At 39.7% G+C, this 16,201-nt stretch overlaps 1 protein-coding gene across 1 annotated transcript; it reads left to right on the top strand.

Annotated features, from left to right (window-relative positions):
• Positions 1–1,305: 1,305 nt before the first annotated feature.
• Positions 1,306–15,927, top strand: LOC145126496 (uncharacterized). Its single transcript, XM_079061855.1, has 7 exons — positions 1,306–1,471; positions 1,561–1,882; positions 1,994–2,312; positions 2,433–2,567; positions 15,249–15,349; positions 15,432–15,542; positions 15,642–15,927. The coding sequence occupies exons 1-7, from the start codon at positions 1,306–1,308 to the stop codon at positions 15,925–15,927; spliced, it is 1,440 nt and encodes a 479-aa protein (XP_078917981.1).
• Positions 15,928–16,201: the final 274 nt, after the last annotated feature.

Here is a 16,201-nt window from a genome sequence, read left to right as displayed (position 1 = left end):
AGAAGCATGTAAAAACTTTTTGACCTGTGACGCGGTTAACCATTGGATTTCTGAAAAAAAGAAAATGGGATAAAAACTTTGTGCCATCCGATCTTATTGTGTGGGTTGATGTTGAAGGTCTTCCCTTACATGCTTGTAGTAAAAATTCTTTTAGACATATTTTGGCCAAATGGGGCTCAATTGCTCATCTTGATGATAACATTGGAGAAGACATGTATAAATCATGGGTATGTATTCTCACCTCATTTCTTGGTATAATTTCTGAAGTGATTAAAGTTAGTATTGATGGTGAAATATTCCCCATTCGTATCAAAGAAGCTCCCGGTTGGAATCTTTCGTTCGTGTGTGAGTTTAATAATATTGATAATGATAGTGTTGATGCATTTCACCTATTTGAAAAAGAAAAAGATGGTAGTAATGATTCATTACTTGACAAGGAAGATTCCTCACTAGATCCTTTCGGTATTTATGATGTAATGGAAAAATGGATAAGAAAGAGAAATTAAAAAAAACGACCAAGCTGCATAAGTGTTCATCTCAGGGGCATTCTCGTAATTCTGCACAAAAATTGAAAAATCTAACTTGCGTTCGCCACCTCCTGTTGCTGTTTCTGTTTCAGCTCATGTTGAACATCATTTTCCTGATAATTATGACCCAGTGCAGCCTCATTTAAAGCTAGGAGTTCTGCCGACAGCAGCACCTGATGCCACTGTTCCGACAACAACTCCTGCTATCATTATTGCGACAACAACCCCATCAGTTGTTCCTGATGCTTCTTCGACAGCCTCTCCTCCTATTTTGCCTCCTCCTCTTGAAAAAATTGTGAAGTTAATCAGAATTCAGGGGGTAATAATGATGCTTTTATTGAAGATTTTCCTTCTAAGGCTCGGGTCCATAGTAACTCAATGGGTTTTTCTGGAGGTTTTGGACGAGTTTCGGGTATTAATTGATCTGAAGATGATCTTTCTCATCTTCCGGGTTTCTCAAATCAGTGTTTTCCTTTTTTGGGGAGTAATCAAAGTGTATCAGATGGTGTTAATAAAAATAATTCATTTTTAAATGAATTACAAAAAACTATTGCAGTGGAATAATCGTTGGGCTATAATATGGACTGTTGCATGGATCGTGTTATATAAATTTTAAAAGGGCACATTGAGAGACAATTTCCAAAATGAATTGTATTTCAATAAATATTCAAGGGTGGGCTCCTTAGATAAGAGGATTTGGATTAGAAAATTGTGTAATCGTCATAAAGTTAATTTTTTGGCAATACAAGATACTAAGTTGGAGTGTGTTGACTTAGTTATGGCTAGATCTTTTTGGGGTAATTCTTCTTTTATGCACGCTTTTTCTCCTTCTCATGGAGCTTCTGGGGGTATTCTTGTTATTTGGGATTTAGATTCTATTTCCCAAAATCGAGTTTTTGTTCATGATGACTGTGTTGCTATTGAGGCGGTTTGGGTTCGTTCAGGTCTTCAAGTGATTTTTATTGTCGTGTACGCTCCTCAATGTTTAAATAATAAAAGACTTCTTTGGAACGAAATTTATATTACTATGAAGTTAGAGATGATTCTGAGAGATTGGGATCGAATTTCAATATGTCTTATGCGCGAGTTTTTAATGATTTTATTAACTCTCTTGATCTTGTGGATGTTCCTTTGGGTGGACCCCGTTTCACTTGGAGCGATAAATGGGGTTCCAAATTCAACAAGCTTGACAGATTTTTGGTCACGGAAGGTTTTTTGGATTTGTTTCCTCATCTCTCAGCTATTGTCTTGGAAAAGAATATTCCTGATCACCGTCCTATTCTTCTGCTGGAGCAACGGGAAGATTATGGTCCGATACCTTTTCGTTTATTTCATTCATGGTTTGATATGGAGGGGTTTGATAATGTTGCGCGGGAGGCTTGGTCTACCTCGTTGGTGGGGACAGAGTTGACTAACCCTTGGGTCATTTTTAAGAAAAAACTTTAGTTTCTTAAATCTAAACTCAGTGTGTGGCATTCTAATCACCTGGACATGGTGGGTATTAAAAAGAAGAATTTGCAAGATTTATTAGAGTCTATTAATATTAGTCTCATGGAGGATGAAGGGTCTGCTAATTTGAGAGAGCAAACAGTTTCCTTATTGAAGGAGAAGTCGGATCTTGATCATTTAGTTCAAGTTGATATTGCTCAAAAGGCTAAATTTCAATGGGGCATTGAACGAGATGAGAACTCTAGATTTTTCCATGGAATTCTTAACCGTAAAATGAGACAAATTGCTATCCGTGGTCTCATGATTGATGGCGTGTGGGTGGATAATCCGGTCCAGGTCAAAGAGGGGTTTCACAACTATTTTCAGTCTTTATTTCAGGAGAGTTCTTCGTGGAGACCTGCGACAGATTGTGCTCTTTTTAGTACTTTAACCCAATTGTAGGTTGATTTTTTGTAGTCTCTTTTTTCTTACGATGGGATAAAAAGGGCAGTTTGGGATTGTTACTCTACTAAAGCCCCAGGACATAATGGTTTTACTTTTGGGTTTTTGAAGAGATACTGGGATCTTGTTGCAACTGATGTTGAGGCGTTTGTACATCATTTTTTCCATCATTTTGTTATTCCAAAGGGGTGTAATGCCTCTTTTTTCTCTATTATCCCAAAAATCAGAGACCCGAAGACTCCAAAATATTTTAGACCCACTAGTCTTATTGGTTGCCAATACAAAATTATTGGTAAATGTGACAACCCGAAATTTCCATTCTGTACAACATGTCTATTAAATAGAAGTCAAATCAGTTACAGTTAAATTTTCAGACTTTTTGGATTAAGTTTGATTATTTTAGGATTTACACTTTAGGAGATACCAGGAGAGAGGATGCCCTAGGGTTATAGTGCAACACTGTTATTCCTAAACTTCAAGAAATTGGAGTTTACTGCCGGAATAAAATATTTTCAGCCAAAAACCCAGAAATTTGGAGTATATATATGACACTTGTCATTTTATGTCATTTTTCCAAATTTCTCAAGAACAAAAGCAAATCCTCTCAAGTATCATCCCGGGATTTACTCCAGATCTCGATCTAGTAAGTGTTTTCAACCATTTCAAGTTAGTAGATCACTAAATCTAGTGTTTTAACACCTTTCTAACCGTGAAATCATTCCAAAAGGTTGATTCTTCCATTTTCACCAAGAACACCAAGAACACACACTAGTGTTCTTGGCATTTTGGCTCATTTCAAGCTTCCATATAGTAAGTACTTCTATCCTAGAGTGTGTTTAAGCTTGCTATACTTCATTATAACATGAAAACATCCAAGAAACACCAAGAAAATGGTGTTTACGGTCCAAGAACATTCTTGAACCGTAAACCCATTTTAAGGGACCAAAATGTCCCTAGTCCCTTCCTAAGCCTAGGTAACTAACTTGGATCCTTACCTTGATGTGTTAAGGACTTGAAATCATCAAGATACCAACATCCATAAGGGTTTACGACCGTAAACCCAAAGGGATGTGGTCTTTGGGCCGTAAACTCCAAATAGGAGTGGAATGGTGCCCTAGCTTCTTCCTTAGGCTTATACTTCAAGTGGAAACACTTCAATGGACTTAGAAACCTTCAAATCAACAAATGGTCAAAAGAGGGGGAGTTTACGGCCGTAAACTCTAGGGTTTACGACCGTAAACCCATTGGGTTGAGGTCACAAAACCGTAAACTCAAGTTAGGGTTTCTTTTGAACCCTAAACCCTATAGCATTGTTCTACAACACTTAGATGCATTCCTTGAGGCTTATAACACTTATATAAGGTGTTTAACTTGTCTTAGGATGTCTTAACTTTGCTAATTAGTTGTTTAAAGGCTAATTAGATACATATATGTTGTATTTATATGTTAAATAGGATCATTGTGTGTGTACAAGTCTTCACTTGACACCTAGCAATCCTATTTCTTCAGTTCATCCAAACCACCAACTACAGGTGAGTTCATACCCCTTAATTAACCTTTTAAATGTTTTTAAATGCTTTTATGGGGGGGATACAAGTTGAACAATTGTAGTTATTATATCAATCACATGTGATTAATAACTAACAAGCAAATGGTTTTCTTACTTTTCAAACTGTTTATCAAACTGTTTTACCTCAAACTGTTTTACAAACTCTTTTATTGTCAAATACATTTATCAAACTCTTTTAACTTATGTTATGTGTATCTATATAAATATAGTTATATAAGTAGGATTAAGAAGGACTTAGGACTGCTAGTCTACCCTGCTTCCTGTTCTTGTTTGATTGTGGTCTTAGGGTATCAAGGTTAGTTGTCCGAGGGTCGTTTGAATCCTAGTTATATATTATGTATATGTATATAGATATAAAAGGTTTGTTATCAACCTCTTCTAACTTATAGTATGTGTATCTATATAAATATAGTTATATAAGTAGGATTGGAAGGACTTAGGACTGCTAGTCTACCCTACTTCCTGTTCTTGTTTGATTGTGGTCTTAGGGTATCAAGGTTAGTTGTCCGAGGGTTGTTTGAATCCTAGTTATATATTATGCATATGTATATAGATATAAAAGGTTTTCCTTCATTCAAGTCCATACCCTTGGGTAGCAAGGGTATACAAACATGTTCATACATTGCTAGTAAGCTACCATAGGGGTAGTTTAGGAAGATACTATTACTAGAACGATGAAACATACAATGAGTCAGTTCATACATGAGTCAATACATACTATAATAAGAAACAAACATGAAACAGAGTGATGAGAAACAAACATACAGGCTAGACAGAGAAAGAACACACAATACAGCTAGCACACAATTCACATAACATTTACATTAATACATTTATGTGAGCCATTAAACAGGGCAAGGCACTACCTGCCATGACTGTTTTTGTATCAGAATCTCCTTAATTGGGGAGCGTATGAGTTTGTGTATAGATCTATACTGGATTGACTATCCTACACCTTGCTGCTCGCTACAGTGGGACTTGCAAGTCTACGGGTGCCAAACGTCATTTTTGTGGCATCTTACATTGTCACTTTACTATTGAGTCGGTAGCAAGATACAGGCCGATCACATGTTACCTTAAAATATACAATTGGTTTAAGGTAGTTAGTACAACAGTAGTTTCATAATACTACATTAAAGTACTATAACATTTTCCCTTTACATTTTACTTTGTGATTTCACATAATAAACAATAATGTAAAAACTATATTTTTGGTTAATGATAGTCAGATTTGGGAAAATACTCACTTTTACAAAGGATACACACACAGACACTAGATGCCTTGGTAGAAGGCTACTTTTAGTAGGAAACATAGGGTTTTCTAGGATAGTTCAAACAAATACAAAACTTTTACAAACACACAGTACATCTTACAAAACATCTTTCAAATGCTTTCATACAAACACAGACGCTAATATACTTATGAACTCACCAGCTCTAAAGCTGATAAACTCTTTCAAAATAACTTGTATTCTCAGGTCACCAGTAGACAGGTACCGGAGCCAGGTTTTAAGAAGATGGAGCTCGTTCAAGACTCATCTTATATTTTTGATGTATATTGTTTTGGTGTCTTTAAAACTTAACAGAACACACTTGTATGGAATTATATTATTAATGCAATTGATGATGTTGTTGCTTGTTTACTACTTGCATTGTTGTGATACTGTACATGACGTCCTCCACCCCAGAACGTTTCCGCCGTTCATTTGGTTTTGAGGGTGTGACAGATTGGTATCAGAGCATTGTTTATAGTGAATCGAGTGTATCAACCCATAAAAGATATACGAACTATAAACACAAGCGGGATTTAAAATACTCTGATGAAGAGTTTATACTTTAAATAATAAAATATTTAATAAAGTATACATACCTGCATTCATACTAAAATCAGTGTCACTAGGACAGAACAAAAGTATTACGATTGTTGGACAACACAAGCAGACTTAGAGACATATGGTCAACCCTGGGAAGATGTAGCATGATCAACTACATTATCCGAGGAGTGATTAGCATGTGCCTAAGTGTGGTTGTGAGGTTGCAACAAGTAAAAAAAAAAAAAAAAAAAAAACTTACCAACACTTCTACAACAAGAACAGTAGAACAAAACATTAAACTTAAAATACTATAGGAGTATTTTGTGTTACTATAATTACTTATTCGAGAACTAAAGGTCTTTATTAGTATATCAATGGTTGTTTAGTGGATACACTAAAGTTATATGTACTAGGATGTCATAGACTTAGAATCTGTGATCTTTGCCTTACTTCCTGTTCCTTGTTTGGTTGTGGGCTTAGGGTTAGGGTTACTTATTCGAAGGTCTATCCCGTCTGCATGACATATAACTGGTATGCTTTAAACAAGTATTGAGGCAACTGATAAAGATCATCTTATAATTATTTATTTAGTTAGTTAGTCTAATTTAGTTATTTCTTATATCCCTTTTCTCGCGTAGATTTAATGGCTGGATTTCATCTTCCCGGAGACCCGTACTATCCCAACCACGACAACGCAGAATGGCTGGAAGAAGAACCAGAAGATAATCACCCAATTCCTTTAGATAATTATGAAGCTGAAGGTTTTTCTGATGGTTCCGACTCGGAGCCAGAAGTCAACAACCAACCCCCAGCTGTTCAAAACCCAAACCCTCGTCCCGCATTTCAAGGACCCACACCTATGTGGGCCACAAACTTAAATAGGTGGAGTCAGGAACAAGGTCAACCTTTTCCTTACAATGGAGACAGAAGCTTCTACAACCTCACTGAGGGAGGTTCAGCTGATAGGGTCCTACCTATCATGGTTCGTAGGATTGCTCGGAACACCGAGCAGGGTCGAGCAGCTATCGACCGGGTAGTAGAAGTGGATGCCAATTCTGGTATTAACACTGTCCGCATTCGCCAGCTGGAGTCCGCTCATGAAAGGGCTCAGGTTAGCAATGTAATGCTTCAGAGGGAACTTGCTGAAACCCGAGCCGAAGTCAGGGAACTTCGAGCTCAGCAAGCAAGGTCTGATAGGCGTGTGAGGGACATAGAGCGTCTCCTATCGGATTCAAGGACTCACTCAAGCAGTTCTCGTCGTCGTTAAAATCTTACCGACTTCTCTTTTGGATATAACTAGTTATGTAAAAACTTAAGTCTAATTTTTATCCTTATAAATCTTAGACCTGCTAGGTTTTGATTAGGTAGTATGCTGTCAAAATCTTCCATCTTGGTTGATGTAAGACCTACTTCTAGGTCATTTTTCCCCAAACTCATTACATCTGTAATTCCAATATCTTTGACAGATATAAAAATCTAATGGAAATTATTCTCCAAATGCTTTCATCTTCATTCCAGTATTCCATTTAATTATGCTGTTGGGCTATGGAGAGTTAGTCCATGAGTCATTCTCATCAATGTTCATGTCAAATTCTTATCAATATCTTATTCATTCTAAACTTTCAGCTAAAAGATGCCTCCACGTAAGTCAACAAGACGTAATCCTCCACCACCTATTCCTCAATTTGATACAGCAGCCCTCAATGCTGCTGTAGCTGCGGCTGTGGCAACAGCCATGGCTGAATATCATTCTTCAAGTTCCACTGGAGGAGGGACTCCTATTCCAACAATACAGGTTGAAACCCCTGTGCGCTCGAGAGAGTGCTCCTACAAAGATTTTACAAACTGCAAGCCATTATCCTTCAGAGGAACTGGCGGAGTCATTGTACTCTCGCAATGGTTTGAGAAAACCGAATCGGTTTTCGCAATCTGCTCCTGTCCAGAAGGGAGCAAGGTGAAGTTCGCTGCTTGCACCTTTGAAACCAGAGCCCTAACATGGTGGAATAGCCATGTTAAGTCACTATCTCTTTCAGTGGCAAATGATATGGGCTGGGATACTTTAAAAGACCTCATGATTGAGGAGTATTGCCCGAGGGGCGAGATCCAAAAGCTGGAGGAAGAACTTTGGCGCCTAACCATGAAAGGCACCGACATCGTAGCATATACCGCCAGGTTCTGTGAACTGGTGGCCTTGTGTCCCAACATGATTCATACAGAGGGAAAGAAGATCGAGAGGTATATATGGGGGCTGGTGCCACCATACCAGGGAAATGTATTGTCATCACGCCCCACTACATTTGATAGTGCCAAGCGATTGGCACAGCAGCTAGTTGACCACGAGGCCCGTACCCCGGCTGCAACAACCACCCTGGCCATCTCAGAAACCGCCAGAACTGCAGAGTCCAAGCGGAAATTCTGGGATGACAAGAAAAAGAAGAAGGCTGCGAAGAAACAGCAGACGGTGGCAGTCCATAGTGCGACAGCACCTGCCACTGTTGCTATTCCAATAAAGCAGTATTCTGGAAGTTTGCCTTTATGCAACAAGTGCAACTACCATCATATGGGAGCCTGTCGGGACATGCAGTGTGTAAACTGCAACAGGAAGGGGCATACAGCCCGTTTCTGTAAATCTCCGGCGAGGCCAATCACCCAAGTCCCCGCTGCTGGAGTGGGCCAATCTTGCTACAACTGTGGCGCTGTGGGCCACTACAAGAGGAACTGCCCCAAGGCAGGGAATGCCGGTGGAGTAGGAAGAGTTCTGGCTATAGGTCATGAGGAGGCGGTTGCCGACCCCACAGTGGTCACTGGTACGTTTTTCCTCGACAACTCTTATGCTTGTATACTATTTGATAGTGGATCGGAGAGGAGCTTCGTGAATCAAAAATTTGCTCATTTACTTAAGCAAAAATCACGAGCACTCAAAGAACCGTTCACAGTAGAAATGGCTAATGGGAAGACAGAGAGCACTAGCTGCATTTACATAGGGTGTACCTTAACTTTAGATAGCCATTCATTCTCGATCGATCTCATGCCAGTCTCAATTAAAAGTTTCGACGTCATCATTGGCATGGATTGGTTGAGTCTTCAGCGTGCCGACATCATGTGTTACGAAAAGGCAGTCCGCCTAAATATTTCGTCTGGCGAAACCCTAATAGTTTATGGCGACAAACCCGGCACGAACCTTCGTATCATATCGAGCGTTCAAGCTCAGAAATTCTTGCGAAAGGAATGTCGCGCATTCCTTGCTCATGTTGTCGATGTGAGCCAAGCAACTAAATCTATTCAGAACATTCCAGTAGTACACGACTTTCCCGACGTCTTTCCAGAAGAGCTACCAGGATTACCTCCACAACGACAAGTCGAGTTCAGAATCGACTTAGTTCCAGGGGCTACCCCCGTAGCCAAATCGCCTTATCGTCTAGCACCTGCAGAGATGCAAGAACTATCCTGTCAACTTAACAAACTGCTCAGCAAGGGATTTATAAGACCAAGCTTCTCACCATGGGGAGCTCCAGTCTTGTTCGTCAAGAAGAAAGACGGATCTTTTCGTATGTGCATCGACTACAGGGAGCTCAACAAACTGACCGTCAAGAATCGTTATCCTTTGCCTCGGATTGACGATTTATTCGATCAACTTCAAGGGGCGAATTTCTTTTCTAAAATCGACTTAAGATCCGGATATCACCAGTTACGAGTGCTAGGGGAGGATGTTCCAAAGACAGCCTTCCGAACTCGTTATGGGCACTACGAATTCGTAGTGATGCCGTTCGGATTAACAAACGCGCCCGCTGTATTCATGGACTTAATGAATAGGGTGTGTCGTCCTTACTTGGATCAGTTCGTCATCGTCTTCATCGATGACATACTTATCTACTCTCGTAATAAGGAAGAACATAGTCAACATCTGCGACAAGTCTTAGAAACCCTGCGCGCGGAGAAGCTTTTTGCGAAATTCTCGAAATGCGAATTTTGGATCCGACGAGTCGAATTTTTAGGGCACGTGGTTAGCGAAGAGGGAATCCACGTAGACCCATCCAAAATCAAAGCCATTGAGAGATGGTCAGCACCGAAGACGCCTACAAAAATTCGTCAATTTCTAGGCCTCGTTGGCTACTATCGCCGGTTCATTCAGAACTTCTCCCGCATTGCAAAGCCTCTTACAACGCTTACCCAGAAGGGTGTATCCTTTGACTGGGAAGAAAAGCAAGAGAGAGCGTTCCAAACGCTCAAACGAGCCTTGTGCACCGCACCAATACTATCCCTCCCCGAAGGGATAGAAGACTTCGTTGTCTATTGCGATGCATCAAACCAAGGTCTCGGATGTGTTCTGATGCAGCGAGGTAAGGTCATCGCCTATGCCTCGAGGCAGCTGAAAACACAGGAGGTCAACTATACGACGCACAATCTTGAACTAGGAGCAGTTGTTTTTGCTTTGAAGATCTGGAGACACTACCTGTACAGTACAAAGAGCACAATCTTTATGGACCACAAGAGCCTACAACACATATTCGATCAGAAGGAGCTCAACATGAGACAACGACGGTGGGTCGAGCTACTCAGTGACTACGAATGCAAAATTCGTTATCATCCCGGCAAGGCCAATGTAGTAGCTGACGCCCTAAGTCGGAAAGAATATTCTGGTCGTAAAGTCAAGTCATTGACTATGACTATCCATTCGCACTTATCCACACAAATACAGGCGGCTCAGCTCGACGCTTTGAAGCCTGAAAATGTGACCAGTGAATCCCTGCGAGGGATGGATAAGAACTTGGAAGTTAAGGGTGGCGGAGCTTATTATCTCATGGATCGGATCTGGACCCCGAAACTAGGTGGTTTCAGAGACTTGGTCATGAATGAGGCGCACAACACTCGTTATTCCGTTCACCCAGGTTCAGATAAGATGTATCTGGATCTTAAAAAGTTATACTGGTGGCCTAACATGAAAGCAGAGATTGCTACCTTCGTAAGTAAATGCCTTACTTGCGCAAAGGTCAAGGTCGAGTACCAGAAACCCTCAGGTCTTCTTCAACAGCCTGAGATCCCAGAATGGAAGTGGGAGCGGATCACTATGGATTTCATAACCAAGTTGCCCAAGACAACGGGTGGACTTGATACCATATGGGTCATTGTCGACAGATTGACCAAGTCCGCGCACTTCCTGCCTATCAAAGAGACAGACAAGATGGAGAAGCTTACAAGAACTTACATTAGAGAGATTGTACGACTGCATGGTGTTCCTATATCCATTATCTCGGACAGAGATAGTAGGTTCACTTCTAGGTTCTGGCAATCACTACAAGGTTCCTTAGGAACTAGGCTGGACATGAGTACAGCCTACCATCCGCAGACAGACGGGCAAAGTGAGAGGACTATCCAAACCTTAGAGGACATGTTGCGAGCCTGTGTGATCGACTTTGGGAAAACATGGGATACTCATTTACCCCTTGTAGAATTTTCCTACAACAACAGTTATCACACAAGCATAAAGGCTGCTCCATTCGAGGCCCTCTACGGCCGAAAGTGCAGATCCCCTCTGTGCTGGGCTGAGGTGGGTGATACCCAGTTAGCTAAGGGACTAGTTCCTGAAAGCACTCTCACAGGTCTGGAAATCATACGGGAAACGACGGAGAAGATCGTTCAGATCCGTGAACGACTGAAAGCCTCCAGAGACCGACAGAAAAGCTACGCTGATAAACGAAGGAAACCGTTGGAATTCCAGGTAAGCGACCATGTTCTGTTGAAAGTCTCACCCTGGAAGGGCTTGATACGCTTTGGAAAGCGTGGAAAGCTAAATCCAAGGTACATTGGGCCTTTCGAGATTCTTGCCAGAATCGGCCCTGTAGCTTACAAACTTAAGTTACCGAGCGAACTCAGTAACGTACATTCTACCTTCCACATCTCGAACTTGAAAAAGTGTCTGTCTGACGAGACTCTTGTAATCCCACTCGACGAGATCGAGATCAACGAGAGCCTCAACTTCGTGGAAGAACCAGTAGAGATCATGGACCGGGAGGTCAAGCAAACGAAACAAAGCCGCATCCCGATAGTGAAGGTTCGCTGGAACGCCAAGCGAGGACCTGAATTCACTTGGGAGCGAGAGGATAAGATGAAACTGAAATATCCTCGTCTTTTTACTTAGTTCCTTGTAACTACTTATTTGCTTAAATTCTAATTTCGGGACGAAATTCCTTCTAAGGAGGGGATGATGTGACAACCCGAAATTTCCATTATGTACAACATGTCTATTAAATAGAAGTCAAATCAGTTACAGTTAAATTTTCAGACTTTTTGGATTAAGTTTGATTATTTTAGGATTTACACTTTAGGAGATACCAGGAGAGAGGATGCCCTAGGGTTATAGTGCAACACTGTTATTCCTAAACTTCAGGAAATTGGAGTTTACTGCCGGAATAAAATATTTTCAGCCAAAAACCCAGAAATTTGGAGTATATATATGACACTTGTCATTTTATGTCATTTTTCCAAATTTCTCAAGAACAAAAGCAAATCCTCTCAAGTATCATCCCGGGATTTACTCTAGATCTCGATCTAGTAAGTGTTTTCAACCATTTCAAGTTAGTAGATCACTAAATCTAGTGTTTTAACACCTTTCTAACCGTGAAATCATTCCAAAAGGTTGATTCTTCCATTTTCACCAAGAACACCAAGAACACACACTAGTGTTCTTGGCATTTTGGCTCATTTCAAGCTTCCATATAGTAAGTACTTCTATCCTAGAGTGTGTTTAAGCTTGCTATACTTCATTATAACATGAAAACATTCAAGAAACACCAAGAAAATGGTGTTTACGGTCCAAGAACATTCTTGAACCGTAAACCCATTTTAAGGGACCAAAATGTCCCTAGTCCCTTCCTAAGCCTAGGTAACTAACTTGGATCCTTACCTTGATGTGTTAAGGACTTGAAATCATCAAGATACCAACATCCATAAGGGTTTACGACCGTAAACCCAAAGGGATGTGGTCTTTGGGCCGTAAACTCCAAATAGGAGTGGAATGGTGCCCTAGCTTCTTCCTTAGGCTTATACTTCAAGTGGAAACACTTCAATGGACTTAGAAACCTTCAAATCAACAAATGGTCAAAATAGGGGGAGTTTACGGCCGTAAACTCTAGGGTTTACGACCGTAAACCCATTGGGTTGAGGTCACAAAACCGTAAACTCAAGTTAGGGTTTCTTTTGAACCCTAAACCCTATAGCATTGTTCTACAACACTTAGATGCATTCCTTGAGGCTTATAACACTTATATAAGGTGTTTAACTTGTCTTAGGATGTCTTAACTTTGCTAATTAGTTGTTTAAAGGCTAATTAGATACATATATGTTGTATTTATATGTTAAATAGGATCATTGTGTGTGTACAAGTCTTCACTTGACACCTAACAATCCTATTTCTTCAGTTCATCCAAACCACCAACTACAGGTGAGTTCATACCCCTTAATTAACCTTTTAAATGTTTTTAAATGCTTTTATGGGGGGGGGGATACAAGTTGAACAATTGTAGTTATTATATCAATCACATGTGATTAATAACTACCAAGCAAATGGTTTTCTTACTTTTCAAACTGTTTTACCTCAAACTGTTTTACAAACTCTTTTATTGTCAAATACATTTATCAAACTCTTTTAACTTATGTTATGTGTATCTATATAAATATAGTTATATAAGTAGGATTAAGAAGGACTTAGGACTGCTAGTCTACCCTGCTTCCTGTTCTTGTTTGATTGTGGTCTTAGGGTATCAAGGTTAGTTGTCCGAGGGTCGTTTGAATCCTAGTTATATATTATGTATATGTATATAGATATAAAAGGTTTGTTATCAACCTCTTCTAACTTATAGTATGTGTATCTATATAAATATAGTTATATAAGTAGGATTGGAAGGACTTAGGACTGCTAGTCTACCCTACTTCCTGTTCTTGTTTGATTGTGGTCTTAGGGTATCAAGGTTAGTTGTCCGAGGGTCGTTTGAATCCTAGTTATATATTATGCATATGTATATAGATATAAAAGGTTTTCCTTCATTCAAGTCCATACCCTTGGGTAGCAAGGGTATACAAACATGTTCATACATTGCTAGTAAGCTACCATAGGGGTAGTTTAGGAAGATACTATTACTAGAACGATGAAACATACAATGAGTCAGTTCATACATGAGTCAATACATACTATAATAAGAAACAAACATGAAACAGAGTGATGAGAAACAAACATACAGGCTAGACAGAGAAAGAACACACAATACAGCTAGCACACAATTCACATAACATTTACATTAATACATTTATGTGAGCCATTAAACAGGGCATGGCACTACCTGCCATGACTGTTTTTGTATCAGAATCTCCTTAATTGGGGAGCGTATGAGTTTGTGTATAGATCTATACTGGATTGACTATCCTACACATTGCTGCTCGCTACAGTGGGACTTGCAAGTCTACGGGTGCCAAATGTCATTTTTGTGGCATCTTACATTGTCACTTTACTATTGAGTCGGTAGCAAGATACAGGCCGATCACATGTTACCTTAAAATATACAATTGGTTTAAGGTAGTTAGTACAACAGTAGTTTCATAATACTACATTAAAGTACTATAACATTTTCCCTTTACATTTTACTTTGTGATTTCACACAATAAACAATAATGTAAAAACTATATTTTTGGTTAATGATAGTCGGATTTGGGAAAATACTCACTTTTACAAAGGATACACACACAGACACTAGATGCCTTGGTATAAGGCTACTTTTAGTAGGAAACATAGGGTTTTCTAGGATAGTTCAAACAAATACAAAACTTTTACAAACACACAGTACATCTTACAAAACATCTTTCAAATGCTTTCATACAAACATAGACGCTAATATACTTATGAACTCACCAGCTCTAAAGCTGATAAACTCTTTCAAAATAACTTGTATTCTCAGGTCACCAGTAGACAGGTACCGGAGCCAGGTTTTGAGAAGATGGAGCTCGTTCAAGACTCATCTTATATTTTTGATGTATATTGTTTTGGTGTCTTTAAAACTTAACGGAACACACTTGTATGGAATTATATTATTAATGCAATGGATGATGTTGTTGCTTGTTTACTACTTGCATTGTTGTGATACTGTACATGACGTCCTCCACCCCAGAACGTTTCCGCCGTTCATTTGGTTTTGAGGGTGTGACAGTAAACTTATAGCTAATGGTCTTGTGGAAGTTATCCATAGTGTTGTTAGCCTTGAGCAATATGCTTTTATCAAAGGCAGACAGATCCCGGATGGTCCTTTTCTTCTGAATGAATTGGTTGCTTGGAGTAAGGCTTCCGGAAATCCTATGATGATTCTTAAGGTGGATTTTGAGAAATCATATGATTTGTTATCACGGGATTACTTATTAGAAATTATGTTGATTATGGGATTTGGGTCTATGTGGTGTCAGTGGATTAAAGAGGTATTGTCCACTGGTAGGGCTTCTGTGTTGGTTAATGGTTCCCCGACTGATGAATTCAAAATTCATCGTGGGTTGAGACAGGGTGATCCGTTGTCCCCTTTTCTATTTTATTTTGGCAATGGAGGGTTTACATGTTGCTTTGATGAGGGTTCGAATGGGGAATGCTTTCAGGGGGATTTCTATTTTAGGAATTGAGATTTCTCATCTCCTTTATGCTGATGATGTTATGTTGGTCTCTTCTTGGGATCCTGAAAATGTGAAATGTCTTATTCGTATTCTCAGGTGTTTTTACTTGGCTTCAGGGCTGAAAATCAATTTATCTAAAAGTAAATTGATTGGTGTTGGAATTCCTCTTTCCTAAGTTCTTGTTGTGGCAAATAGGATTGGCTGTGAAGCTTCTACTCTCCCTTTTTCCCATCTTGGTATCCTGGTGGGTCAGGCTATGACTCGAACTTCTTCTTGGGTTTCTGTGATTGATATATTTCGATTTAAGCTTTCAAATTGGAAGGATAAGTGTCTTTCATTTGGAGGTCGACTTACTTTGGTGAAGTCTGTGTTGGGTTCGTTAGGGAGCTACTGGATGTCTGTGTTTCTTGCTCCTCTTTCGGTTTTGAAGGCTTTAGAAGGAATGAGGGCGAGATTCTTTTGGGGTGCAGACGGGGATTAACATCATATGCATTGGTTTAGATGGGATAGAGTTATAGCTTCTAGGGACGAAGGAGGATTGGGGATTGGTAGTCTTTTCTCTTTTAATAGGGCTATGATATTTCGGTGGATGATGCATGAACTCGAGCTATCCTATTATTGGCCAAGGCCCTTGGATTGGGGTTATTCGTATGTTCTCCCAGTTACGCCAGAAAGATATTGACCTTCAATCTCTTTGCCCCATTAAAGTTGGATATGGTACTCGTACTTATTTTTGGCATGATGTGTGGAGGGGT

This window comes from Lactuca virosa, chromosome 7 (genome assembly GCF_052849685.1).
Source record: "Lactuca virosa cultivar CGN04683 chromosome 7, Lactuca_virosa_CGN04683_v6, whole genome shotgun sequence".
NCBI classification, from domain to species: Eukaryota; Viridiplantae; Streptophyta; class Magnoliopsida; order Asterales; family Asteraceae; genus Lactuca; species Lactuca virosa.
The sequence above is the reverse complement of the archived record's forward strand: the minus strand, read 5'-3'. Positions and strand labels throughout refer to the sequence as shown.